Source organism: Siphateles boraxobius, unplaced genomic scaffold (genome assembly GCF_051911475.1).
Source record: "Siphateles boraxobius isolate OS27281-9 unplaced genomic scaffold, OSU_SipBor_1 26, whole genome shotgun sequence".
Lineage (NCBI taxonomy): Eukaryota > Metazoa > Chordata > Actinopteri > Cypriniformes > Leuciscidae > Siphateles > Siphateles boraxobius.
The window spans coordinates 26275627-26302458 of NW_027508876.1; the positions used below are offsets into that span (position 1 = coordinate 26275627).

Below are 26832 nucleotides of genomic sequence, written 5' to 3' on the forward strand. Positions count from 1 at the left end.
TAACTTTTTACATACATACATAGTGGAATGTATATGACAATTTGACATTATATAAATGTGGTTATTTTTAATTACAACTGGCTTTTGTTTTATTCGGTATTGCTTTTAGTCTGAAATTTGTGTATGCTTGATGAACGGTGTACGCTTTCATTTCTTCCGATTTTTATTTAAATAAACATATATATATTATTATTGGTTATACAGGGTAATAATGTATTAATAAATGCACACAATATTTTAAATGATCTATTTTTGTTTAAAACAGTCTTCTGGTCACCGATTTACCTAGTTTAGAAATTACTTAGATTAAACAGAACTTAAATAGAACTATCAATAACATAAGCTCGGACATAGAGAAAACTGTATACACTTCTTGGCAAACTTCGTATTTAATATTTAATATATAATACTAATTTTGCATTATATGTAGTGAATAAAAGTCCCGGAAGTGACGCTTCTCGAAACCAAAGTGACGACAGGCGATATTTGTTGTCATATCTGTTTTTGTTGTGAAGAGCAAAGGCGAGGATCATCTTTGCTCGGATGGTGAGACTCATTTTGCGCTTTACATATTTAAATAATTTCAGTTTTCTTTTAATAGAAGTGTTTCCAGTAATTAAATCTCAACTAGACAAAAACAGACGATGTAAGCAAATAATGAGCTGGTTTGCCAGGATGAGGTTGATGTGTGATGGTCATCTGTTAAACTCACCCCTGTGAGCAGACACTTCATAAAAAATGGTTTAATCTAATGATCAGTTATGTTGTCATTAATAATCGTTGCATTTGCACGTCATCGTGATCTATAATGACAACATGTGTCTTTGTCTGTTTGTAATGATGCAAAAAAGTCTGTCCTTGACTCAACTGAACATAAACTGAACATGAGGTTGGGGTTTTGTCAGAAAAATAAAGACAATAACAGTCTTGTGAGGTTACAGTGAACTTGGTTAGTTTGAGCTGGTTTTGCACTGTTTTATGGTGTGAGATCTGTTTGTAGTAAATTGTCATAACTAATTCCACTATCATTATACCTGTTGTTCAGGACCTAAGGTGAATATTATAGAGAGGTAGAATGTAAAACACGATGGCTGGTTTTGAAACGTACCAGGAGTATCATCGGATAGAAGACTGTGATGAAGATTCACCCCCAGGAGAGGAAGATTTACTCATCCACGTGTCAGAGGGCAGAGGGGGTAAGTATTGTTCACTGTGTCATACAGTATGACAAGTTAATAGCAGGTGTCTAATATGTTATTTTTTATATATAACATACTATAGACTGTTCCATTTTTTATCATTTGAATGATGTCTTTGTTACATTGCAGACCCATGGCATCATATCAAGAACCTCGACAATTTCTTCACAAGAATATCCTTTAAAAAATATTAAATTTAGCAATATTATTTACTTACATTTCATAGGCTGAATGGAAAAATTGGCAATTTTGTGACTGCATGAAAATCAGCAAAAGCTATCCCAGCACAGTTTCTGTTTTTCATGAGAACACACTGCCTCTATTCATCATTAGGCATTAATATTTTGTTACGCTCTGGCTACATTAATGCTAAACAAAGCTGTAATTCTTTAAAACTGTTTCAACTATTATTGGAATGCAAGAGGCCTTAATAAACATGCTCACATATATCATTTTCATCAGAAGAATGGATTCGCCTGTATGGTGTTATCAGAATTTTTTGAGCTTGTGTAAGTCATATTTATTTTTTGCCTGAAGCTTTAATTCTGTAGGGCAGGTTTGGATATATATCACTTAAGAACTAATCATGTCTGCTTTTCCATTTCCATTTTCAGGCAATTCCTGTTTGTGGTCACGTTTACAACTTTCCTCTTCAACTGTGTGGAATATGATGTTCTCTTTGCCAACCGAGTGGTCAACCACACGGGTCAGAGCCTCGGTCCTCTGGACAGGAACAAGGTCACCCTTCCTGATGCTATTTTACCCAGCGAGCAGTGCACTGAGAGGTCAGTGTGTCCGGTTTATACAGGCGTATGCACTGAGAGATGCTGAACGCCCTGCTATTGCGAATTAAAATTGGCTTCGCTTGTAGAAATCTGTGGTTACACTGAATTTTATTTATTTATTTGTTTGTTTGTTTATTTATTTAGGAATACTCAAACAATTCATAATTGAACAATTTAAACACAATCAGTCTTTATTTACACTGATATTATTAATCAATCAATGAATTAATTACAACTTTGACTACTTCAGTGTTCTTGTCATTAACATTTTTTTATTAATTGGAATAAAGCTATAATAAAATAAATATTAGATGAAAAACTTAAACTCGCACTCAAAAAACTTGTAAAAAGTAGAAATGTTGCCTTTGCAACTGACTGAAATAAAATAATATTCAGTTGAAGTACTAAAATTACTAAATTGAAATAAATTAGAACTAAATAGAAATATTAAAAAAATATATAAAAAATGACAGAAGAGCATAATAAAACGACTGAAACTTAAACTAAAATGAAAATATAAAAATAAAAGCTCATTCTAAATATTAATAAATACTATGATGGTGTATAAATAATATTAAAATAACACTGAACCAATTTCAAATATGTTTTATTTATACAGAAAATCTTTTACAGTTCAGTTTACAGTCAAAATTTGTATTTTCATTGAATCAAGCAAAGTTCAGAATAGGGCTGTCATGAGCTATTGTTCACTTCAATTTATCGGTTTACTCGATTAATTGTCAAAATAATTGACCGATTACTTGATTACCAAAGTAATCGTTAGTGACAGCCCTAGTTTAAAATTAAAATCAGGTCTTAGCGCGTTTTTAATATTTTAAATATTATATTTTAGAAAAAAACAAATAGGTAAACTTTTTACAACCTGCGTTGTATCAGCCAGTTTGCTGATATTTTGATTTTGCTTGTGAACTTTTATCAAAATGCATCACTCAAGGTTAATTTTTGCACCAATCAAGGTTTATCACGTTTTGTGTTCAGTTTTCAAAGTTGGACGTTGATTTATTATTGCGGTTTTCCTGTCATGTCTAGCTGTATTTTTGTAGTTGCCTGAATTCAAAGTGCCCTGGAGCTCTGGGTGAGAAAGCTGTTTTGCTCTATAGATTGCGTCACACGTCACGTGAAGTTCAAAACCTCGAACTGGTTCGTTTCCTACTTCTCAAACAGTGTCTCCACAATAAGCAGGCTGTAAACAAGCACCCGTTGGGATGATCTGCTCTCTCAGAACCTGTTACTCTATTTCTGTGACTGTAGATGATACTGAAACTTTGTATTACGTAATGTAGAGCTCATGTGTTTTAAATAGAAACCGAGTGAGCGATGTTTTGTTCCACTTGGCATTGGATTGCTATTTTGCTTGTTTCTCAGATTTTTACTTGGTAACTCTTATCATGGACACCTAATGTTTCATAGACAGATAGTCAGAAGTAGTATAGATCGATTTACAAATGTGTTGTTCACAGACTCAGATATGCAACACAAACATATTAATATCACAGTTGACGCACTTCATTCAGGAACATCTTGTGCTTTCATAAAGTAATTAAGACTTGGTAAACATTCTCATTTGGTTGGTCATATTATTTTCGAGATCTGCTTTCATTCTGTTTTGCAACTAACTGTGTTTGGAAGAGAGTGTTAGTTATTCAAGCCACACTACCGTTCAAACGTTTGCGCTCACTCATTTTTTTTTTCTTACATTTTTGAAAGAAGTCTCTCATGCTCACCAATTACTGCAAAAACAGTAAAATTGTGAAATATTATATGATCACAAATTTAAATAATTTCTATAATAATTAATTCCTGTGATCAAAGCTGAATTTTCAGCATCATTACTCCTGTCTTCAATGTCACATGATCCTTCAGAAATCATTCTAATATGCTGATTTAAAGCTGAAGAAACATTTCTTAATATTATCAGTGTTGAAAACGGTTGTGATTTTTGTTTTCAAGATAACAGCATTTATTTGAATTATAAATCTTTTGTAACATGATCAATTTTCTGTAACTTTTGATCAATTTAATGCATCCTTGCTGAATAAAAAGTCAATTTATGAATGGTAGTATAGATTTTATAGATATTATATGTAATTTATATGTGCAACTTATAATGCCATAAACGAACCATGAGCAATAGATACCATAATCATCTGCTGTCATATCATGATAGTGATGATCTTTCTTCCTCAATCAGGATTCAAGGAAACAGCTGGATCATCTTTCTCTTGATAATGGCGGCCATTTTCTGGGTCTATCGGCTGGTGAAGGTGATCTTTAACGTCCTCAGCTACTGGGAGATCCGGCAGTTTTATATTAAAGCTCTGAAAATACAGATGGTAAGAGATGCATTCATGATAGACAGATTACACAAGTTGATCAAACAACAAGATTTTAGATCTTAAAGTGCAAATGTAAAACCTGGTTTTACATAATTCTTCTCTCCCACCTTTTTACATTTGTTATCATTTTAGAGGTCCGATGGTGTGATAAATTCATTTCTAAAAGTAAAAATATTCCATGTTGTCTCTCAATTAATGAAGTCATAAAACTGCATGTATACTAATAATCATAAAATGATGAACAAAGTGCAGATTCATCTAAAACTAATCTTTACAACAACAAAAAAAGCACACTATTAACCACATTCATTTGACACGCCTAAATATAAATATTTATATATTTTAATAAGTAAACAAATTAAATATTTTTATTATTTAATATTACTAAATATTTTTTTTTGTAAATCAGTTTTGACAAATTATAAATTGTTTATATTATACTACGGTACTTATTCAAACACTGTTAAACACGCTGTTTTGTGTTTTTCTTAATGTTAGGATGAGTTGTGCAACTTCACATGGCAAGAAGTTCAAGTGCGTTTGATTCACCTGCAGCGTGAGCATCCCATGTGTGTCCAGAAGCGTGAACTTTCCGAACTAGACATCTACCATCGCATCCTGCGCTTTAAAAACTACACGGTGGCCATGGTCAACAAGTCCCTGCTGCCCGTCAGACTGCGTGTGCCCTTCTTCGGCGACATGATTTTCCTCACGCAGGGCCTAAAATACAACTTTGAGCTCATTCTGTTCTGGGGACCTCTCTCGCTCTTCCAGAACAAATGGAGCTTGCATCCTAAATACAAACGGGCGGCAAACCGGCAGGACCTCGCCAAGCAGCTGAGCCGTGTCATACTGTTGACAGGGCTAGTCAATCTGCTGCTGTGCCCCTTCGTGCTGGTGTGGCAGGTGCTGTACGCGTTCTTTAGCTACGCTGAGGTCATCAAGCGGGAGCCGGGGAGTTTGGGGGCCCGGCGCTGGTCGCTGTACGGGCGGCTCTACCTGAGGCACTTTAATGAGCTGGATCACGAGCTGCAAGGCAGGATGGGCCGCGGGTACAAACCCGCCGCCAAGTACATGAATGTCTTTGTTTCTCCTATGTTGGCGGTGGTGGCCAAGAACGTGGCTTTCTTCTCCGGCTCGGTGTTCGCTGTGCTCATCGCTCTGACGGTGTACGATGAAGACGTGCTGACCGTGCAGCACATCCTCACCGCCATCACCGTACTCGGCGTGGTCATCACCATCACCAGGTACGGCAAGACTTTGGCATTTATTCATCTAGCAGACTAGACCTACTGTACAAGGACCAGGTGTACTGTACAAGTACAGTACAGTGACTATCTTTGCTAAAAGAAAACCAGCTAGACCAGCTATAGACAAAATATACTCATTTTTAGTTGTCATAGACATGCTCACAAAACCCAGACTGTTCTTAAAGGTAGACTAAAACACTTATGTTGCCTTTTAAGGTGCCTTCTTTTAAGCCAAAAGCTAAGGCAGCATTGCATGTCTCCACCTCAGAAAATGCAATCCCATAATGCACTGCTCATTGAAAAAAATCATCCAAGAAGTGGTGTTTCAAAAACAGTGTTATTTTAGCATTATTTATGCTATTATTGTATTTATTAATATTTTATATGAGCTTTTATTTTTCATTTTAACTTTAGTTCATAACTTTTAGTAATATTTTATGTGCTTTATCATTTTTATTATTTAAAATCTATTTAGCTTTCATTTATTTTTGTGAGAACGGAATATATTTGTGAAAATAATGGCTAAAAAATGTAGTTTTTTTTTTAAGTGTTTTAAGAGTTTGAGGCATTTAGTTTAAAAATATGTGTTGACATGTTTACCCATGCGATATGAGAAAAGTACTATTTTCCAAGCTTGGCCGATCTTTTAGATTCCTGAGTTATTTTATTTTATTAGTTGTGAGTCCTCTGACATTGCTCAGTAAAGCACTTCACCTGATCTTCCATTTACAGAGCATTTCTGCAGAATATGCAGGTACATATGAAATCATCTGTCCAAGAATTTTTTTTCTGTTATTGTTCGCCGCATTTAGACTCCCCTAAACATGACATTGAACAAAACAAAACTGAATGGTTTACATGTAAGTCAAGCAGCTGAATAAGTGTCTGGTCCTTAAGAGCCCAGACCTTGTGTCGTCAGGCAAAGGTGAGGCTACTTATATTTAGTTAAAGATGCTGCCTTTGTAGTAGGGCTGCACAATTATTCGAATTTCTAATCGCGATTACGATTACGGATGCCACGATTACGTAATCGTTCAAAGCCGCGATTACAAAAGAAAATCAACTCTGCGTGTGTGTGTTTAGAGCATAATTATTTTATGAGAGGCGAATCACGACTACTTCAGAAAACCCAGCACAATATGACATACCAGGCAGCGAGCTAAGTGTACGCTGAAATAAAAAGACTTTCACCTCAGAAAAACATACTTTACTGTCCTGTCCATTTCTATGGTCCTGTCAGCCGTTGTACTGTGCTCGTAGCGCGCACTCTTCAATTGCACGCGCAAATGCGGCGGCGCGCGCTGTGTATCGCTTCACTGTATAAAGTGCAAAAGAAACTACGAGCAACGTCGTTACAATGTAAATTAGTAAGTCACGAAATAAAAGTAAAATACCAATAAATCACGTGTTAGCTGAGAAGGATTTGCATGCAGGTATGATTTTCATTCTATTCCCCAGGAGCTGTTTCATTAACGTTATCAGTTCTTGTTAGTATTGTGTATTCACCATGGTAACTCTGTCGTTTCCATAACGTCACTTTATTTTCACTTTGTGCTATGTTTTATATTTTTAAATGACTGTGGTGGCTCATATCAACATTGTATTAACCAAAACTAGTTTGGGACTGCTATTTAATTGCTTTAGCATAGTCCTAATGTTTATATATTAGTAGTCTTTACTATTAGTCATTCTTACAATTTATGTGTATGTTAAGTAAAGGGGGACAGTACTTGTGTGTGTGTGTGTTAACAATTTTTGTGTAAACATGTATTATAATACGCCTTTATATATTCAATGTAAATTGTGATAATCGTAATGAATAATCGCAATTACAATTTCCAGGGAATAATCGGCAATTATGATTTTTTTCATAATCTTGCAGCTCTACTATGTAGACAACCTGTCCGTTCTGGAACAGTGCTAATGTGTAAAGTGATTACTGCTGTGCACCTTGACATAAAACACTATTGGTCCAACTACGTAAAGTAAAAGACAATTGCTCTCCGGAGCTCTTCCCAGCTGGCATCAGGTCGAAGAACAAGTGCTGTCTCATGTGTTCTGCTAACCTTGTTCCACCTAAGCATTGTAATTCTGACCTGAACACTCTCAGCACCTGTTAGTCTGACCTGGTCTACAGTAATGCCATCTGAATCTCTTACAGGTCGTTTATTCCAGATGAACATATGGTGTGGTGTCCTGAACAGTTGCTGCAGTGTGTACTGGCCCACATTCACTACATGCCCGACCACTGGAAGGGCAACGCCAACAAGAGCGAGACCCGTGATGAGATGGCACAGCTTTTCCAGTATAAAGCGGTATCATTGTTGTTAGATATTATGCCTTTTGTTCATTCATTCATTAATATACTCTACCCTACCGTTAAAACAATTTGGGGTTTGGCAAGTTTTATTTTTTAAGTTAAATTGAATTATTTCTATATGACATTTCAGTTTCAAATAAATACTGTGCTTTTGAACTTTTTATTTAACAAAGAATTCAGAAAAAAAAACGTATCATGGTTTCCACAAAAAATTTGAGCAGCGAAAACTGTTTTCAACATTGATAATGATAATAAATGTTTCTTGGGCAGCAAATCAGCACATTAGAAGGATCATGTGACACTGAAGACTTACATAATTTAAAATAAAATATTTAAAATATATTATTTAATGTATAAAAGAGTTATTTTAAATTGTATTATCACAATATTATTGTTTTTACTGTATTTTTGATCAAACAAATGCTGCTTTGGTGCGCATAAGATACATTTTAAAAATCTTAACAATCGCAAACTTTTGAACAGCACTGTATGCTTAAGAATACACAGTAAATAAATAAACAAAAAAACATCTGTCTTTTCCTGTAGAGTAAATGTGTTAAAGAATCGTTTTTAGTTTGTCTTGTGCTTTTCCTACTGTTGTCACTTTTAGCTCGTTCACTAGTTGTATGGCACTATTTTCTGCAGTTGCTTTGGAATTATATTTATTATGAAAAGTGTTTTACAAATACATGTCAATTGAAAATGTTTTCCTTTATTTTCTAATAATGAATATAAAGAGGATAAACTGCTAATTTGAAGTTGATACAAATGAAATATTTGATGTAGGCTTAAGTACAATCACTAGCTAATAATTTGATTTAGAAAACATGTGTTTATGAAATGAAGTATAGTTGTTTGCATATGGTATAAATGGGTAAAAGTATGTGAAAATAAAATTTCATAGTTAAAAAACCTGACAGTTAAAAAAACACGACTAAATTATAAATAATCAATTATTTAAATAACATGGTTGTTGAAATTATATATAAATTATTTAAGTATTTATTATGTTTAAAACAAGTGATTCAAATAATATCAACAGGCTGGACTTAATTGTATAGTCTGTGTCTTACTCTTATAATACAGAGAGACAAAATACGCAGCTGAAAATGAGTAAGGCTGATTGTTGAGTTTTCAGTTATTTCAAGTATGAAATGAGACCTTACTACTCTGCACCTGTTGTCTAAAGAGTGTGTCTGATTCTGCACACCTGTTCTTTAGATTTTAATCTTCATCTTGCATGTGTCCTCTAGGATTATTTCACACCTGTGCAGTTGTTTAATGAGGTTCTCTCATTTTTGTGCACCTGTCCTGCAGGTCTTTATCTTGGAGGAGCTTCTCAGTCCCATAATCACCCCCTTCATCCTCATCTTCCCCCTGCGGAGCAAGTCTTTAGAAATCATCGACTTCTTCCGTAACTTCACCGTGGATGTGGCAGGGGTGGGAGACATTTGCTCATTTGCCCAGATGGACATCAGGCGTCATGGCAATCCACAGGTAAATGCACATCAAAGATCACATGCATGTTTGGACATTCAGCTTGCTATAATTTGGTGGGTAAAGCTCAATGGTGCAAACATCCCGTTTTCTCCCCCCTCTCGCTCAGTGGATGTCTGAAGGCCAGACGGAGGCATCGGTGTACCAGCAGGCTGAGAACGGCAAGACAGAGCTTTCTCTGATGCATTTCACCATCAAAAACCCTCGCTGGCAGCCCCCGCAGGAGAGCTCAGTGTTCATCAGTCACCTGATGGAGAAAGTGCAACAGGACGCTCAGACGGGACCGTCTCCTCAGCTGCTGCTGTCCGAGGCTCCTCTCTGTACCTCGCTGCTGTCCAATGAGTCCGCCACTGGGGTAAGGCACACTTTATCATGTTCACCTCTGCTTTAGACTGTATTAGGATCCCTATCATGTTCCAATCAATGCAGCTTTTTTTAAATAGCATTCACAACACGGCGAGATATAATGTAGGGCAGTACTGTATTCATCAGGATTTGATTTGATATTGTATAAGGAGATATTTTAGGATTTTTTTCTTTTCTTTACATTTTGACATTAAGAGTATTAAGCACAATGATTTTTTTAAATTTAAAACAGCAAATGTTAGAGGCAATAAATATTGACCTGATTTATAAATACTTTACAATTCATATAAACACTTACAATATATATATATATATATATATATATATATATATATATATATATTCCAATAATGAGAATAAGTATTATTATTATAATGAGAGATGGAGATTAGATGGAAAAAGTGCTTAATTGCAAAAAACTATTTATCAGTTTTTTTAATAGCCATTTTATTTATTATTTAAAAACTACAAAAATATATATTTATATAAATACATACAAAGAAAAAATATATGTATTTTATTGTAAATTTTACTTTTTTGTAAATAATTGATAAATCATGCAAAATCGTATTAGGGATACTAACTATAATATTTAAGATAAAAACATACCGTTCAAAAGATTTTTGAAGTAGTCTCTTATGCTCGCCACGGCTGCAATTAATTAAATACTGTTACAATGTAAAATAACTTGCTGGCCCCAAACTTTTGAACAGTTTATAGTAGTGTAAATAATAATAATTATTATTATCAACAACAATATAATATTATTAAATTGTTGTTTGTGTCAGAAAAAAATAATAATAAAAAAAAACTGAGTCTGTTTTACCTAAAGCTTCAGTTTTGTCTTTTTACAAACTTCATTTTAATGAGTCCCCACCCCCACCAAAAAAAAAAATCATGTGAAAATGTAATGATTTTTGAAAATAATTATATATGGATAAGGGATATCAATACCACAATGTGATGCAATTGTTGTGATGTGCTCTGTATTTTACGGTCTAGTTTCGGTAGTTCAGTGGTTAAATCTACAGAGTAGAGATTTATTTTATTTATTGAGTGGGACACACTCCATCCCGAAAGGAAAACGAGAGAGAAAAAAACCCACTTCATGTGGCGTTCAGGATATTAAAAAACCTGCCAGGAAAGACAAGAAATATTGACATTTAATTTTATGCCTCTGCATTGTTTCTGCACTTGCTGCCAGATTGGTTATTTCACAGATCATGATCCTGAGCGCAGCGTCTTCAGCCATCTGCGTCTGCAGGGTTACATCTGCCGTATTACATTCCCAGCTCATTTTTCACATCCCCTCAATGAGATGCATGTGTTTTTGCATTATTTTGGTCTTCAGCCTGATAACCTGCTAGCCAGTGTGTTGGCTCACCCTGTACTGACTGCCTCTGGACTGCCTGGAAGGAACCGGCGCTTCATCACTCCGAGCAGTGCGGCTTCAGCCGCGGCTAGTGTCCTGGCGTCCCTCTCGTCTTCCCAGCAGCCCCATGCAGGACGATCTCGCTCACACACACTTCTACCATCCCGACAGCAGCACGACGGCCTCATGTACTACAGCGACCACACTGTGGCCGGCAGGTAACGGTCATAAAACCTCACAATTTGTGTCTAAATCGTTTAGATCTGTGTAAGACTGAAGTAATCCATGTTACCTTTTCTTTAGCATGTCCGCTAGTGACTCCAAGATGCTCAGCCAGTCTCATTCAGCCCTGGTGTCAGAGTTTGCATCAGCCGAGATGAGTCTGCACGCCATATACATGCATGAGGTGAGGACCCAATATGCTCAAATATTAATAACAAACCTTCATAATCCAGTATGGTTTTTCAGTAGTTTTTGGTCTTTCCCTCAGGTGCATCAGCAGAAGACCCAGCATGCATCTGGACTGTTTCAGGCCTCTGTGCCAATGAGGGACTTGAGCACCAACAGTGGTGAGTGATCCGTCAACAGTTGTCTTATGAACCGTCTGATGCATATTACACACAAAAATAGATTTTTCATAACGCATCAGATAGTGGTGGTCATTTTGATTAATTAGTCAAATCAACTGCACTGAAAATAATCAAATAAGATTTACTTGGAATTGAAATATTGGTGTCCATTGGTGCATCATCCCCATCACATTAGTGCCGCCCAATGCATTTATTAAAGACGAGGCTGATAAGAGATTTGGTTAGAAAATATATATTTAATTTTGTGCCTACGATAGACGAAGTCACGATGAAATATTAATTTGAAATATTCTGAAAACACTGAAAAAATAAGATTACTTTTACAGCATCTTTTAATATATTTTTACCTTAAGTTTTAATTTTTGTTCATTTATAAATAAATACTTTTTTTATTCTTAATTCATAATCAATATTACTATTATAAATTTGATTATTTATCATTTTAAACAACTCAAAATGTTATCAATGGTTTAGTAAATGTAGAAATTAACATTAATTTAAAAAAAAATGTTTGCTAGTCCATGATACCAAATGCATTAGCTGATGTTGACAAATTTAACCTTATTGTAAAATGCAACCATTTTACTATAGAATTGAGTAATTAATAAACATTCATTAGCAATATTCTATAAAAACGTACTTTACAATATTCCAACACGTTGCAATAATATTACATTTGTAAGCATTAGGAATCAAACTCACAATCAACAATACTTTTTACAGCATTTATCAATATATATATATATATATATATATATATATATATATATATATATATATATATATAATATTATTATTTTTTTTTTTTTTAATAAATAAACACCTAAAAATAATATTATATATATATATATATATATATATATATTAATTAGTTAAAAAATATTCAGATAATTTCTTGTAATAAATCTGAATAATTAACAATACAAAAAAATTGTAGAAAACACACACACGTACACTTAAAAAAAATACTTTCACAGCATTTATATATATTCCTAGTTCATGATACAGAATGCATTCATTAATATTGACCAATTTAACCTTGAAATGTTAATGTATTGGCATATAGAAAACACACACACACACACATGTGTATATATATATATAAATGCTGTAAAAGTATTTTTATTTATTCCTAGTTCATGAGTCAGAATGCGTTAACTTATATGTTTTACTAGAGAATGGGGCTAATAAATAGATTTTCAGATCGTGGCTGGTCACTTTACAAGTTATTCAGTCAATAAGTGAGCGTTTCTTAGCCAGAACAAGCTGTCAACAGGTCTATGATATCAAATGTTGAATCTTTAGGGTTAACCAATATAAACCTGCTCATGGTATAATTCTGGTATAAAAGGACCATGAGCCGCTTCTTTCTCTCAGCTCAAGGTCTCGAGACACAGACGGTCACCTTGGAGTCGCCCACTTCTGTCCGCCTGGGTGGCTGGGCTGAAGAGGAAGAGGAGGAGCAGGGGGACGAGGAAGAGATAAACATCAACCCTGTGCCAGATCAGACCAGCAGAGGGAGCAGCTGAAGTGCCTTCAACCTGAACGGTGCGCTTCACATCAACGACACGGCTTATACCATATTATACTGATATATCATTCCACAGGATGAGAATCAAATTCCATATTATTAATGGTTAACATCTTTGTTTTTTTGCAGGTTTTGTGTTAATTTCTGGGAGTTGTGGCCTTGCTTTGAAACCTTTTGATAAAGCATGCTGGGACGCCACACCAAGCATGCTGTTCCAGGGGCCGCTGGGTTCTCTGGACACACTGTCTTCCAGTTCAGAGGAAGTGATGTAATGGACTGCAAGAGTATGTCTGCCACTTTCCCTCCCTCCTCACATCAATTACATTTACATTTAAGACTGCTGTTTATGTGTGTGTGTGTGTGTGTGTTTGTTTTGTTTATGACACGACAGGAAAACACTTGTTTTACAGTATTTATATTCCATTTCATTTTTTCTCATGCAACGTTTGATTCATTTGGGTTAGGGCAAGTTCCTTTCTCGGCGCCGGCAGCGCGCTGGCTCGGTTTAGAAGGATGAAAACATCCTTTTATCGTAGGATTGCTAGTTTCACTTTTGCGTTACAGAACCGGCGGACAGAGAAAACTTCACTGAATGTAAAATTACGCCATTTGCCTCATAAGAAAAACATACTATTCAACATAAAATTATAATTTTTTTTTCCTCAAAGAAAATATAATATATAGAATTAAGGATAATTTTGCCTTGTTTCATTTAAATGAAACAAACATTTTGACATATCTTAATAAAATGCAATATTTAAACAACAAGAAGAGGAAAAAAATGATTTTTGCAATGAAATTCATCACATTTTACCAAAAAGGGTTTGATTTGCAGGGGAATAAGTTCAAATAAAAAAGTTGTATTTTTGTTGAACAAGTCAGTCTGTCACTGACAAATGTGCTTGTTTTAATCTTTAGATGATCATATGACTGCATTAAATGATTTTTGTTATCATTTAAATGATACTAATGCTATAAGAATGAAACAAGCTAAAGATACGAGTGAATGTCGAAAAAATATTGAAATGAATAAAATGATAGGATTTTTTATTTATAAAGCCAGACATTAGTCACAGTTCAGACCCATTTCAATATTATTTTTCAACTTGTAAACAACATATGAACATTTTTAACCACTCAAAAAGATAAAAATAGTGACTATTCAAGGTTAAACTGACAAAATTATTTTCAAGCTGTTAATGGTGTCATGTTTTTAAGATTGGTTTGGGATTTATACTTTTTACCCAACTGATAACAGTGTGATGAACTAAATATTACACATGTGACCGAAGATCTTTCAAGCCGTATCCCAGAATTCATCCGTTCAAGCAGTTAACGTCTCGTGTCCGAGTCCGTGTAGACCCGAAACTGAAGGGTAAGATTTTTGTGTGGTGCCTGCGATAAAAGAGTTCAATCCGTTTTTTAAACTAGAATCCGCCGTAGAACAAAAAGTTTTTAATGAATGTGCTCTCGGAGCGCAGGAAGGTTTGCCTCTGTAATATATCAGCATCACGAGAGCCTGAGGGCTTTTTGACAGTTTACACATGGTGTATAAAGCTCTGAACGACGCACAGTCCTTCCTGTGGCCAGAGCTTTCAGAAATCACCTACTTGAAATACTGCAGTAAATGGATGTTAGAGAGTAGTTTTATAAGGGTAACGGCATCAATATCATACCCACCGAAATACCTCCCAGTGTACCTTAAGACCGCATATGTACAGTATTTATTTGTGTGGGTGTGACGTTGTTGAACGAACACGATCAGGATGATGTTGTTGTCATGACAAGCTTGCAGTGTTACTGGATTCTGGGGTTTTTTCCACACAAGACTGAACTGTTTTCAGCTCTGTTGTCTTGAAGTTCTGTTTAAACAGTCTGGGGTCGAACTGCCAGGTGCTATATATTTGTATATTTAATTTGTTTTCGATATTTGTCTCTTTGTTGGATTTTGACTTGTTTTGTCTGATCGAAATAACACTATCAAAAAAATAAACCACACCAAAACCTGTATTTTCTGTCTTGGTTGATCATTTCAGGCACCAGTGCTATTTTAGTATTACTTTTATATGATTATAGTATTTCTTAATATTTTGGATTAGCTTTTATTTTTACATTTTCAGTTTTCATTTGTTCGTAATTTTATGTGTTAAGGGTTATTTTGTCATTATTATTTTAGATTTGTACAGCTTTTATTTTAATTTCAGTTTTAGTAATTTACACAAAAAAAAAAATACTTAAATTAGGACTGTTGTCTTGGGAATAAAGTGACATAAGATCAAAGTGTTTAATACTTGTATATAATTATTGTATTAATAAAATTACTAACTAAATTGATTAAATAAAATGTAAACTGAAAATATAAAAATAAAAGCTAATTCAAAATATTGTGCTTTGGATTAGTTTTTGTATTTAGGTTTTTTGGCAATAAACTAAAATAAGTTTGTTTTTTAATCAAATATTTATATATAATTCTGGTATTTCTTAATATTTTGAATTGGCTATTATTTATATATTTTAAATTTTAATTTAAGTTAGTAATTTTATGTGCTTAGGCTTAGTTTGTCATTTTAATTATGTTTGAGATTTGTAGAGCTATGGTTTTATTTCAGATTTAGTAATTTGCTAAATTTATTTAAAAATGGCAAAATATTTGTCTATAAAACTGAAACAAGTTTAAGTTTTTCCATCTAATATTTATATTTTATTTGAGCTTTTATTTCAATGACTGAAAACAATAGTTTTAGTCAACAATAACACCACTGTCAGGCTAAGACAACAGAACATAAATACAGAAACAGACAAAAGCAGCCCTGATATTCCGCACAGAATCAACAGACAGACAACATGTTAAGAGATGGTTAAATATAGTGTTTATTATACTGGATCATTTACATGTCACATCTCTCCATTTTAAAATTGTGATACCTGTACTAGAAATCCCAATGTGGTTTATATAAAACAATACAATAATACATTGTTGCTGAGTGCAGAAACCATGATGGAAGGTGATATCTTGCCTTTAACCACATTGCAATGCACTGTAGTGAAGCTGAAGCTCCCCGAAATGCACTTGGACACTTAAATTACACTTGAATGTCAGATCTAACATGACTTTTCCAAGCCGTTTTGCAACCAACAGGCCTCAAGGTGATTCACATTTCCTATAAACATGATCCACTAAGATCTGAAATATCTTCATTTTGCACAGTATATCTAACTCGTTTTGTGAAATGTTTTGCTTCGAAAGTGTGCTTGTGCTTTCTTTTTTTAAACAAAAAACGCCATTCGGTTTGATATTTTGTATCTGTAAAACGTTATTTTGACACTCCACTTTAGACATTCTACTAACTATAAGTAACTTTGCAACTACGTTGTCAACTAGCAGTCATTAGAGTATTAATAGACTGTCTGCTTAATATCTGCTAACACTTTATTTTGATGCTCTCCCTGATGTCAGAAGGATTGAACTCTATAGCAGCTTTCATTGGCCAAAGAGCGCCAGAGGCCGTCTGACTGACATGTAAAGCAACCAATCACAGTTCATTTTGTTCCGCATCATGTTTGGTGGAGTGAAAATGTAACGTCGATATCCCTACAATAACAGACCGGTGTGTAAAACTCTTAGACGTATATTTAAGAGGATATGCCGTGAACTTTACATACTTCGCATACATTTGAAAATCCAGTGTTTCGATGATCCTGATAAGAGCTCACATTTGTAAACATGATGGCTTTCTGCTTCCATGGGGGGTTTGGCTTCACGCCATCTTTGTTTCCAGGCGGACCGTTAAAGAACACAACACAGAAGTCTCCCGGAAATCCTGTAGGATTCAACCAATCAGATGACCTCGAAACTCCTGATGTGTTTGCAATTTTGAGTGCATCACTCTAAAAAATGCTGGGTTGTTTTAATCAATTTTGGGTCAAATATGGACAAACTCAAACATTGGGTTAAAATTAAATTAAAAAATTTAACCCAATGGCTGGGTTTGTCCAAAGTGTGTAGTTGCAAATTAACGAGTGTTAGTCGCCATGTAGTTGGTAGAATGTCTAAAGTGGACTATTGAAATAAAGTGGAACCTTTTGTATCTAATGCAATGACATTCAGAAATTTTAAGTGTTGCTTAAGTGTGCAAATGTTTTTTCTGGGGTATTTTTAAACATATGTATATATATATATATATATATGGCAGAAAAAGGAAGACACCTGTAACTTCTAGGTAGATCCCCAACACATAAAAGAATCAAATCAAAATATTTCCCAGTTAATGGGGAACCATGATCTATGAGTGGGATTTTTAATGCTCATTATAATTAATATGATCGTTTAAACTCTTTAAGACGCGTACAGTCTTTGCCACTTCAAAATCTACTGAATGGCTTCACGTGTTGTTTGAATTCATGGGATTGTATGGGAAATGTAGTGAAGCTTTCATATGATAATTACACATAAAATGCATCATACATAAATCTAAATATTATTCAACAACATCCCATCTCGTCACTGCCTAGTAGACGGAAGTTGAAATAAATAGAGTAACATTAGCGTGTGGAAATAAAACAGCATGAAGAGCAAACTGCTGATAACTCAGGTAGTACCGAAAGCATCTCGTTCCTTCATTTACCTGACAGCTAATAATTAAGACTTGAAGGTAATATACGGGTTTCATTAACACATTATGCATATTATTGCACTTATATATATATACACACAAAATATGAACAGAGACAAACATTCTGAATGATTACACGTTTTCGAGTACTATCACAGGGCTGAATTCAGTCAAACCGCAGTTAAAGCTTACATGATTATTATACAAAAAAGTGCCAAAATAGATTAAACCTTGGCCAAACCGACTGTATCTATAACAATTTTTGTGCAATATTAAAATGCTTTCTTTTTGAGATTTGTTTAAGGCGGCTTGATCAAATTAGGCCCACAGTGTTCATACAGGATTCAAGAAAAGCACAGAGGAAAAAAATACTCTCTCGGATTAAATACCCTCACAGTATTTGTACGTTTGAAATCGTTCGAAAAGAAAGGTCATGAAATCTACCAGGATTTTCCACAATGTCAAACAAACAGTGGCTGTGATGTTATTAATAAAACCTGAGTTTTGTTCTGGAAGTGTTGCCTATTTGTACTTGATGATGATATATTGATTCTATTCAGGTGTCACATTGTTTGTTTGTTTGTTTTTAACTATTTAACATGTACATTTTCGTGGACTTACACTTCTTTTGGAGTCTATCTGCTATATTTCACAGTTTTCCGTCGTATCCTAAGCCGTCCCGTCGCCTGCGTCATCAACAAGCGAATTCCTCGAAGTTGCCTATAGCCGGGTGACTAGGTAGCACGTTCGGCGCGAATCCGAGACTGTCCGAGTGACTCCGGAGTGTGTCGCATGTGCTCTGCAAGAGAGGGAACGGAAGATTTCGGGGGGTGGGAGGGAGACGATGAGGGGTTGGAGATGAATTTATGTCAGGACGTCCAGACGCATTTATAACAACGGAAATAAAAAAATATGGGAGAGAAATGAACAAGGGAATGTAAATAAAAGTGGCAATAAGCAGCAGACAGAACATCAGTGATGCCATAATGAAGAATACATGTCAAATTTGATTTAAAAAAGAAGAGGAGGAAGAATTGACAGATAAAGGTATGGATGAAGGGGAGTGGGGAAGGAAGAAGTTTTCTTAGTCTTGATTCTGGAGCTCTGGAAATCTTGCAGCGAACTTTGCATTCACAACTCAGCAGGATGCATGGAAATATTTCAGTGTCATTCCAGTGAAGCTCGTGTGTGTGGGACTCATTGTGTGTAGACCTGTGATGACATCACAAAGAGATGCATCTAGTGATGTTATTGGACACGGGTCTCGAACAATGGAAGCCGTTTTAGCCTTTCAGGATCAATTTTTGATAAAACTCCCCATTGAATTATGGTAAGGTCACTGTTAAATATAACACATACAAATAAATGATAAACTTAGCAGTTCATATTTGTGTATTAATATTTATCATACATTTTTATTATAAATAAAATTATTATACATTTGCTTTTGTTTTTAATATCCCTAATTTCTATATTTTTAAGATGTGAATTGCAGCGGTCTTACCACATAATAATTTAACTGGTTCTTCAGTTTGTACAAGAAAAGAATATAATAGAATAGAATAGAATTGCAGCTGCCATGCTGCTGATAAACACATAATAATTTAACTGGTTCTTCAGTTTGTACAAACAAGAATAGAATAGAATAGAATAGAATGCTAAATGCAATTGTCATGCTGATGATTACCACAATAATTTAACCAGTTCTTCAGTTTGTACAAGCAAGAAAATAATTTATAAAAGTTTATAACTTATTTTTATAATAAACAAAATGATTATGCATTTTAAATTTCTATACTTTTAAGGTAGCAATTGCAGCTGACATGCTGAATACCACATAATAAATTAACTGGTTCTTCAAAAGCAATAAAAATAAAATATATAATAGATAATATATAAATAATGAAAAGGAATAAAATTAATTAAATGAACAATGTGTAGCTTTTATATTGTTAGAGCCTTCTATTAAATATAAAAACGGTATTATATGCTTTATTTTCGTTGTAAATGAATTGATTTGTAAATGTGTGTGTATTTTAATGTTTAATCCAGGTGCAATGTCTGAATCTTTCACCATAAGAGCATCACTGTGCATAAACTGATGGATGAATTAAAATAATCTGCGATAATCAAGGACATATCACAGATGCTAGAGCATCACCTGTACTGAACATGCAAATGTTTCAGAAAAAGACGTTAAGACAGCAGTAGTAATTCCCCTGGAAATAGGCTTATTTTTCATATTTCATAAGCCGAAGCTTGTACACCGCCTTGAAAGGTGTCATTGAGTAAAAATAAGTCTTAAATAAAGCAATAAAGCTGCTCTCTGCTTAGCATTTCCTCTATCATCTTAACATTTCTTTGCTTTGTTTATGACTATTTTATTCAAATTAATTTTCGGATCAGTCTAATATATTGTGACTGCACACAAATTTATTTCATGTGGCTGTTTTAAGAATTCATGCGATGAGCTGTATTCAAAGCAAGAGCGTCATAAATGGGAACTTTCTCTTATAAGATGTCCTTTTCCACCATATTTGCACCTTGTTTCATCATTCTTCTGTCCTCCAAAACAGCACAAGCTTCCACCAAATACACGTTGTTTATCTAAATCTTGACCTTTCACTTAGACAAACCTTTCAGTATAGCATAGAGCATGTTGTGGATGCCCTGGTGTCATCACTATAGAATAAATAAAATAGAGAATCAAAAAAGTGGCCAAATTTTTGTCAACAGGAAACATTTCATCAATAAAAAAAACTTTCACCAAGAAAAAAACTTGCTAAATATAGTTCTCATCAGTGTATAACCAAACGTACAAGCACTTTTAAAACATGCCAGGTGACGGTGTTTCGTACGACACGCGTTCGGCCAATCAACGTACACTTATGTCACTTGTAGTTTCTATTGTGCTGGGTTAGACCCTACTCTGAAGTAGGAGCTATTAAGTTCCCCCAAAAGGCATTTCTATAATTAAAATGTTCCAGCTCCTGCCAACGCGGCAAATATGAAAACATCCCTCTGGTGCAAAAGCCCCTATAGATGCCAGAGAAATTCACAATTTATATGCAGGCGTTTACACTAAGGAATCGTAACTCTAATTAGTTAATTAGTCAAAGCGTTCTTACGTCAAATGAAAGCATTGTGAAAATCAACGCTGTTTTGACAATGCAAAAATGTTGAATCCGGACAGGAATATGGGCTAGATTAAATGTCTTATTATTATTCAAAAGAAAAATGAGAAGAACGACATGAGGGTGAGTAAATAATGACAGAATTGTCATTATTGGAGAATCTAAGAAATATTTCACGTGTTTACAAAAGGCCTATTTTTTTCCCTTTCCTTAAAGTTTTGATGAGGTTTCACATCTGCAACATGATGGTGTGAATGTTTCCATGTCTCAAACGCTAATCATTTTTGCAGACCAAATTTACACACCACCATTCAAAAGTTTGGGGTAAGTAAAATATCTCTATATGTTTTATAAAGAAGTCTCTTCTGCTCACCAAGGCTGCATTTATTTGATCAAAATACAGTAAAAACTGTAAAAAACTGAAATATTATTACAAATTTAAACTGTTTTCTATTTGAATATATTTTTAAAATGTAATTTATTCCTGTGATCAAAGCTGTATTTTCAGCATCATTACTCCAGTCTTCAGTGTTACATGATCCTTCAGAAATCAGTATAATATGCTGATTTGCTGCTCAATAAACATTTCTGATTATTATCAATGTTAAAAAAAACTTTTTTTCAGGATTCTTTGATGAATAAACACTTCAAACATACAGCATTTATTTAAAATAGAAATCTTTTGTAACATTATACATGTCTTTACTGTCACTTTTGTTTAATTTAATACAAATTATTAAAATATTACTTCTTATTAAATCAATTTAAAAGTATTCAATCTTACTTGCCCCAAACTAGTGGTAGTGTAATTAAGGCACACACAAATATATATTTTTTAAATTTGATTTAAAATGGCATCATTTTGGTGAAAGAGAACAAAACATAAACTGTTGGGAGGAAAACAGAAAGAAGAAAAATCTCAAATAAAAGCAAGTGAAAGCTACAGGTGTTGTTTTACCTGAACTTCTGCAAAACATCATCTCCATCTTGAAAGCTATAGGGTTTTGAAAAAGGGATCTTAGAATGCGTAACAATGACATTTGTTCATGTCTAGAACTACTGACATTCAATGTCACGAAGGGAAAAGACTCTAAAAAGCGTGAATAATGCAAGGATTTTAAAGAAGGACACAATGAAATGCTTCTGCAATATTATTAATGGCGGCGCTACCTGGGGACATGGTTAGGCGTGACACCAGGGCTGGTGGAAATCTCGGGGGAATCCTGGAATAAACATGATGGAAAGAGATGAAGATGACCAAACCCAGGCGGACGCCAATTCAGCTCAAACTTGTTATATGCAAGACTGAAATTCAATATTTTCAATTATTCAATTCAATTATTCAAATACATTACTAATGAAATATACTGAATTATATTTATTTCAAAATATATATATATTTGAAATATTTCACATTTATTTGATTTGAAACTGAATTGACCTTCACCAGATTTATGACAAAATAATACAGTGCTGAAAAAGCAATGGTTCAGTTGTTTAAAAACATGTTGTTTCTCTAAAATATACATTTTACATTTAATCTAACTAACGTTGGATTGTTCAATTTATTTGAATGAATTCTAATAACATCAAAACAATAATGTAAAACAAAACAACACTAGTCATGAACTATGACTTAAAAATCATGTTCAGATATAATCAAGTTTTGAATACTAAAACTAAACAAAAAATCACTACATTAATTCTGAAATTTCAAATGTTTGCTAATCATGTAGTGTGGTGTGAGCTTGTTAGCGTGTCTTAAAAGGTACACCATGTAACTTTTTTTGTTCAAAATGAACAAAGAGTCAATACATTATCAATCCTTTTTCCAAAATGTGTTTTGTCTTACCTTGATTCGCTATGGTGAGCCTATTTAAATGTTTGATTTTAGACCAGTCGGGATAGTTTTGGCAGGCATCGCGTGCATACGTCACCCGCCTGTGCGCATCTCTTCATATACGTAACTAGAGAAAAGTTGCTCCGGCTCCGCGTGCTCCGCGTGTCTGGTGTTTGAGTGGCAGAGGTCAGTGTCACAACGAGAAAAAGAGGTTGACGGAGCAGATTAATCTTAAACCTCCGGAGAATCACACGTTTTAAAGAAACCCCGAACACAGGAAAGTCTGCGGCCAAATAGAGCTCGTAATAAAACAAGAATCAACATGGTCTTGGCTTTTCACAGATTTGAAATATTGTAAAAGCGACACAGAGATGGCGTTTTTATTAACCAACAGGTGAGTACGGTATTTTGATGAACAGATAAACAAATGTCATGTGTCCTTTTAAAGAATTATTTTTTTTTTTATTATGGATGTTGTTGCGCAGTACTGGAATTTATTTTCAAGGAAGTAGCGTGTCTATTGATGGGTATAGCTATACTCACGTCTTCAATTGATTAGCTTGAGATCCTTTTATATCTAAACTATTTATACATCTATAGTAGTGAATGTTTTATGAGCAGTAGAATATCCATATTCATCCGCACAGTCACGCAGAGCCGAAGCACAACCTCAACAATGTTCTTCTGCAAATTGCATGCAGTTTTGTTTTTGAACGGCTAGAGGGCCGAAAGTTACATGGTGTACCTTTAATGTTTGATCAGTGTCCCGGTGCATGCTGGGAAGGACTCAGAGGGAAAAAAGATGGATTGTTTTGTCTGCTATGGTATGATATGGCACAATAATGGTGAAGGACGCTGATGTTGTGGTATTTAAATGCCCTGTCATATTGCAGTTTTCTTTGAATAAACTGAACAGGCGGTCATCATTTACTCAACAGCTCTTTTTATGCAGTCAAAACAGCTGTGATTTTTGGAACATGACAAAAACACCATCATTAAAGCACCATAAAAAGAGTCCGTACGACTTCTGAAGTCACTGTACAGTAGTGATGCACGGAGGGGATATTTGTTTTTAATTTCCCTATAATATGAGGGAAGAACAAACTCTAAACTTGGTTAAAGTCATTTATCTGACAAAACTACTGCTTAAGGTTTTATTTTATTAGTATTATACTATCTTATCATACTCATAGGAAAAAACATACATTGACTACAGCATAATCAGTTATTAATATTTCATTGGTTCTCTCATTTTTGCATGTTCATAATTTCTTTGTATGACAGCCTGGCCAAAAATTATGTCCACACTATTTCATTGCAGTATCACAAATAAAACAATTGACAATAGGCCGGACTTTTGGCCACTACTGTAGTAGTATGAAGCACTTTTAGGTGGATTTTTTGTGCTTTTTAACAGCTTGACAGTGTTTGATGATTATATGCTTTCACTTTATGGAAAAGAACATGAAAATCCTGCAGAACATCATCTTTTCTCTTCCATGGAAGGCAAAAAGTCTTACAGGTTTGGAAAGACATGAGGGTGAGTAAATGATGACATTTTTGGGTGAACCTTTTTTGATCTTAATATGGGGAAAAAGAAACCGACTTCTTGGACGAAATATTATCCTGTGATGGAAGAAACTTGATTTCATCAGTGTTATAATCCTGGACAGGGTCGTGTGGAAACTCTCAAACCAGAATGCCGTAAAAAAATAAAATGAACACGACTTCACTAACAGATCGTAAAAACGAGTCTCACTCTTACTTCTCTGTCTACACTGCACTTTTTATATACTGAAAAATAAAGGCAAAAATCAAATAATAAAATACTGTAGGAAGTCCTAATTGATTTAATAAAAAGCACAGATGATCAAATTTTGCCAGATATAAATTTGATTCAAGGTTTGTCACAAGCGAAGGGTGATAGACATACTAAACATTTCTAAAACTTGATATTTGTCCTTATTCAAACATAAACCAATGTCTTTTCTCTTATGTGGAAAGGCCATCTTCATCAATCATTTCCCAGAATTTGAGCCGAAGACAAAAGCAACTAGATGCATGCAGCATTCGAGAGAAAAATCCAAACAAAAAGAAACACTACAAAAATGAACAAAACCAACATGCGCAAATTCAGAGCAACACAGGAAGCACAATTACCAGATTGTCACTAGCGCTCCGATGTGGCCGTCTCTTGCGTAGAAAATATCCCAGCACTTTGTCCTTAAAAACCTGCAAAATTAAAAAGGGTGTCACATTCTTTACATATATTGTCTGCAAATTACTGTTCATTATAAACGGTCCGAATATTATTTGTAATCTTGAGCACATTACGGAAAAAGGACAAATTAGACAAGGAGGAATGCAACGGACCTCATACAGATAATCAAATATCTCCAATATTGTCAAGACACTGGCTCCTATAAACAGACCCATCTGACCACCAATATCACCTGGAAGAATGGAAAAATATAATGAAATATTGAAGCAGAAGGCAACATGGATTGGTAATACAAGTAATAATGCTGTTATGTTTCATAGTGGTGTAGAATTTGCACATTTTTGCGCACTTACCAAGTAATCCAGCAACTTCATACGCCTTCTTTTGTTCAATTTTCTCGTAGTTCAGAGCCTCAAAAAAGATATCCAGCACCAATATATTGTCCCTGTAAAATGACACACATTAAATGGCTAACTGTTCAGGTAAACCTTCCAGGATGTAAATAACAAACATCTCAGTGTGTAACTAACTTAAATTTAAATGTAAACTCACGCAATGTACTGTTCCGTTTTGTTGAACTTCTTGGCAAGATATTTAGCAGAAGCCTTGCTGGGTATTTTCACCATGGACAGCTCTTTACCGTACCGAGTCATGTTGCATGGCGTCTCGCAAACGCAGTAATCGTTGTCCTTCTCCACAAGAAAATCTGTCAATTATTTTTGTTGTTGTTATTATTAAAAGGAAAATTAGCACAAGAAATCATGAAGCATATTTTAATGGCATCATCCTATAGAAGCTGCAAAAGTCTGACATGGTCTTACACAGTATTAAGTAGAGATAGAAATACAGTCACACATCACGGCACACGGCCTATTACCTAAAGCTGGATCTGCACAGTCTTTGTACTGCTCGGGTGTGCAGACGGTGGAGGTGCCTGTGACAGATATTACAACACTTTACACAATAGTTTCTCACTTCTCACTGTTCCAACTGCTAAGAACAAGAAATGATCAAATAAAATAAAACAAAATGTACAATTGAGAATAAAATTCTGTGAATGTGAATAAGAAAGCGTGGGGAAAGATTTCACATTTATAAATAAAATAAAAAAATAATAAAAAAAGCAAGTATGAGGAGTGATTGTATAAAAACATAAGGAGTGATTTTTTTATATAAAAAAAAAATAATAAAAAAAAAAAACTAGGTACAATTGAGAATAAAATTCTGTAGGTGTGAAAAAGCAAGCATGAGGAAAGATTTTACATTTATAAAATAAAATAGATCTAAAAATCTGTAGGTGTGAATAAGTAAGTGAGAGGAGTGATTGTATAAAAACATGAGTGATTTGTTGAAAAAATTAAATTAAATAAAAACAAAACTAGGTGAAATTAAGATGAAAATTTGGTAGGTGTGAAAAAGCAAGCATGAGGAGTTATATTTGTTCAAAAATAAAATAATAAAATAAAATAAAACTAGGTACAATAACGAATAAATGTTGGTGTGAATACGCAAGCATGAGGAAAGATTTTACATCTATAAAATACTGAAAATTGAGAATAAAATTCTGTAGGTGTGAATAAGCAGGCACAAGGAGTGTATTTTATTATTATAAACGAAATGAAATAAAAAGTTAGGAAAACTGCATTAAAAGCATCTAAATATGTGCACTGAAATAAAAATATGCTATTTTTGCGTGTAATACATTCAAAATATGAAGATATGGTGAATCTTCTTGCTTTTAATTGTACTGTGGATTT

At 34.2% G+C, this 26832-nt stretch overlaps 2 protein-coding genes across 2 annotated transcripts in view; one reads left to right on the plus strand and one right to left on the minus strand.

The window, feature by feature from the left end:
* The first annotated feature begins 444 nt into the window (after positions 1-444).
* Positions 445-15277, plus strand: atg9b (autophagy related 9B). The gene is made up of 15 exons (XM_077245195.1): positions 445-546; positions 1046-1196; positions 1329-1372; positions 1644-1708; positions 1814-1984; positions 4197-4338; positions 4840-5588; positions 7753-7906; positions 9229-9408; positions 9518-9763; positions 11126-11364; positions 11450-11552; positions 11637-11715; positions 13114-13284; positions 13397-15277. The coding sequence occupies exons 2-14, from the start codon at positions 1088-1090 to the stop codon at positions 13263-13265; spliced, it is 2433 nt and encodes an 810-aa protein (XP_077101310.1). The 5' UTR covers positions 445-546; positions 1046-1087; the 3' UTR covers positions 13266-13284; positions 13397-15277.
* A 5055-nt stretch (positions 15278-20332) lies between these two features.
* asic1c (acid-sensing (proton-gated) ion channel 1c) overlaps positions 20333-26832 on the minus strand; it is a 78249-nt gene continuing 71749 nt past the window's right edge. The window contains exons 5-12 of the mRNA XM_077245218.1: positions 25953-26009; positions 25628-25781; positions 25429-25520; positions 25228-25307; positions 25015-25086; positions 22185-22237; positions 21973-22008; positions 20333-20562 (exon numbers count right to left, since the gene is read on the minus strand). Coding sequence (XP_077101333.1) covers positions 20520-20562; positions 21973-22008; positions 22185-22237; positions 25015-25086; positions 25228-25307; positions 25429-25520; positions 25628-25781; positions 25953-26009 — 587 coding nt within the window. The 3' untranslated portion in view covers positions 20333-20519. The remainder of the gene's footprint in view (positions 20563-21972; positions 22009-22184; positions 22238-25014; positions 25087-25227; positions 25308-25428; positions 25521-25627; positions 25782-25952; positions 26010-26832) is intronic.

Coding starts and splice junctions, on each gene's coding strand:
- atg9b (XM_077245195.1), top strand. CDS start 1,088: ATGGCTGGTTTTGAAACGTACCAGGAGTATCATCGGATAGAAGACTGT. Junction 4,339..4,839: donor AAGCTCTGAAAATACAGATG/GTAAGAGATGCA, acceptor TCTTAATGTTAG/GATGAGTTGTGCAACTTCAC. Junction 9,764..11,125: donor CCAATGAGTCCGCCACTGGG/GTAAGGCACACT, acceptor TTTGGTCTTCAG/CCTGATAACCTGCTAGCCAG.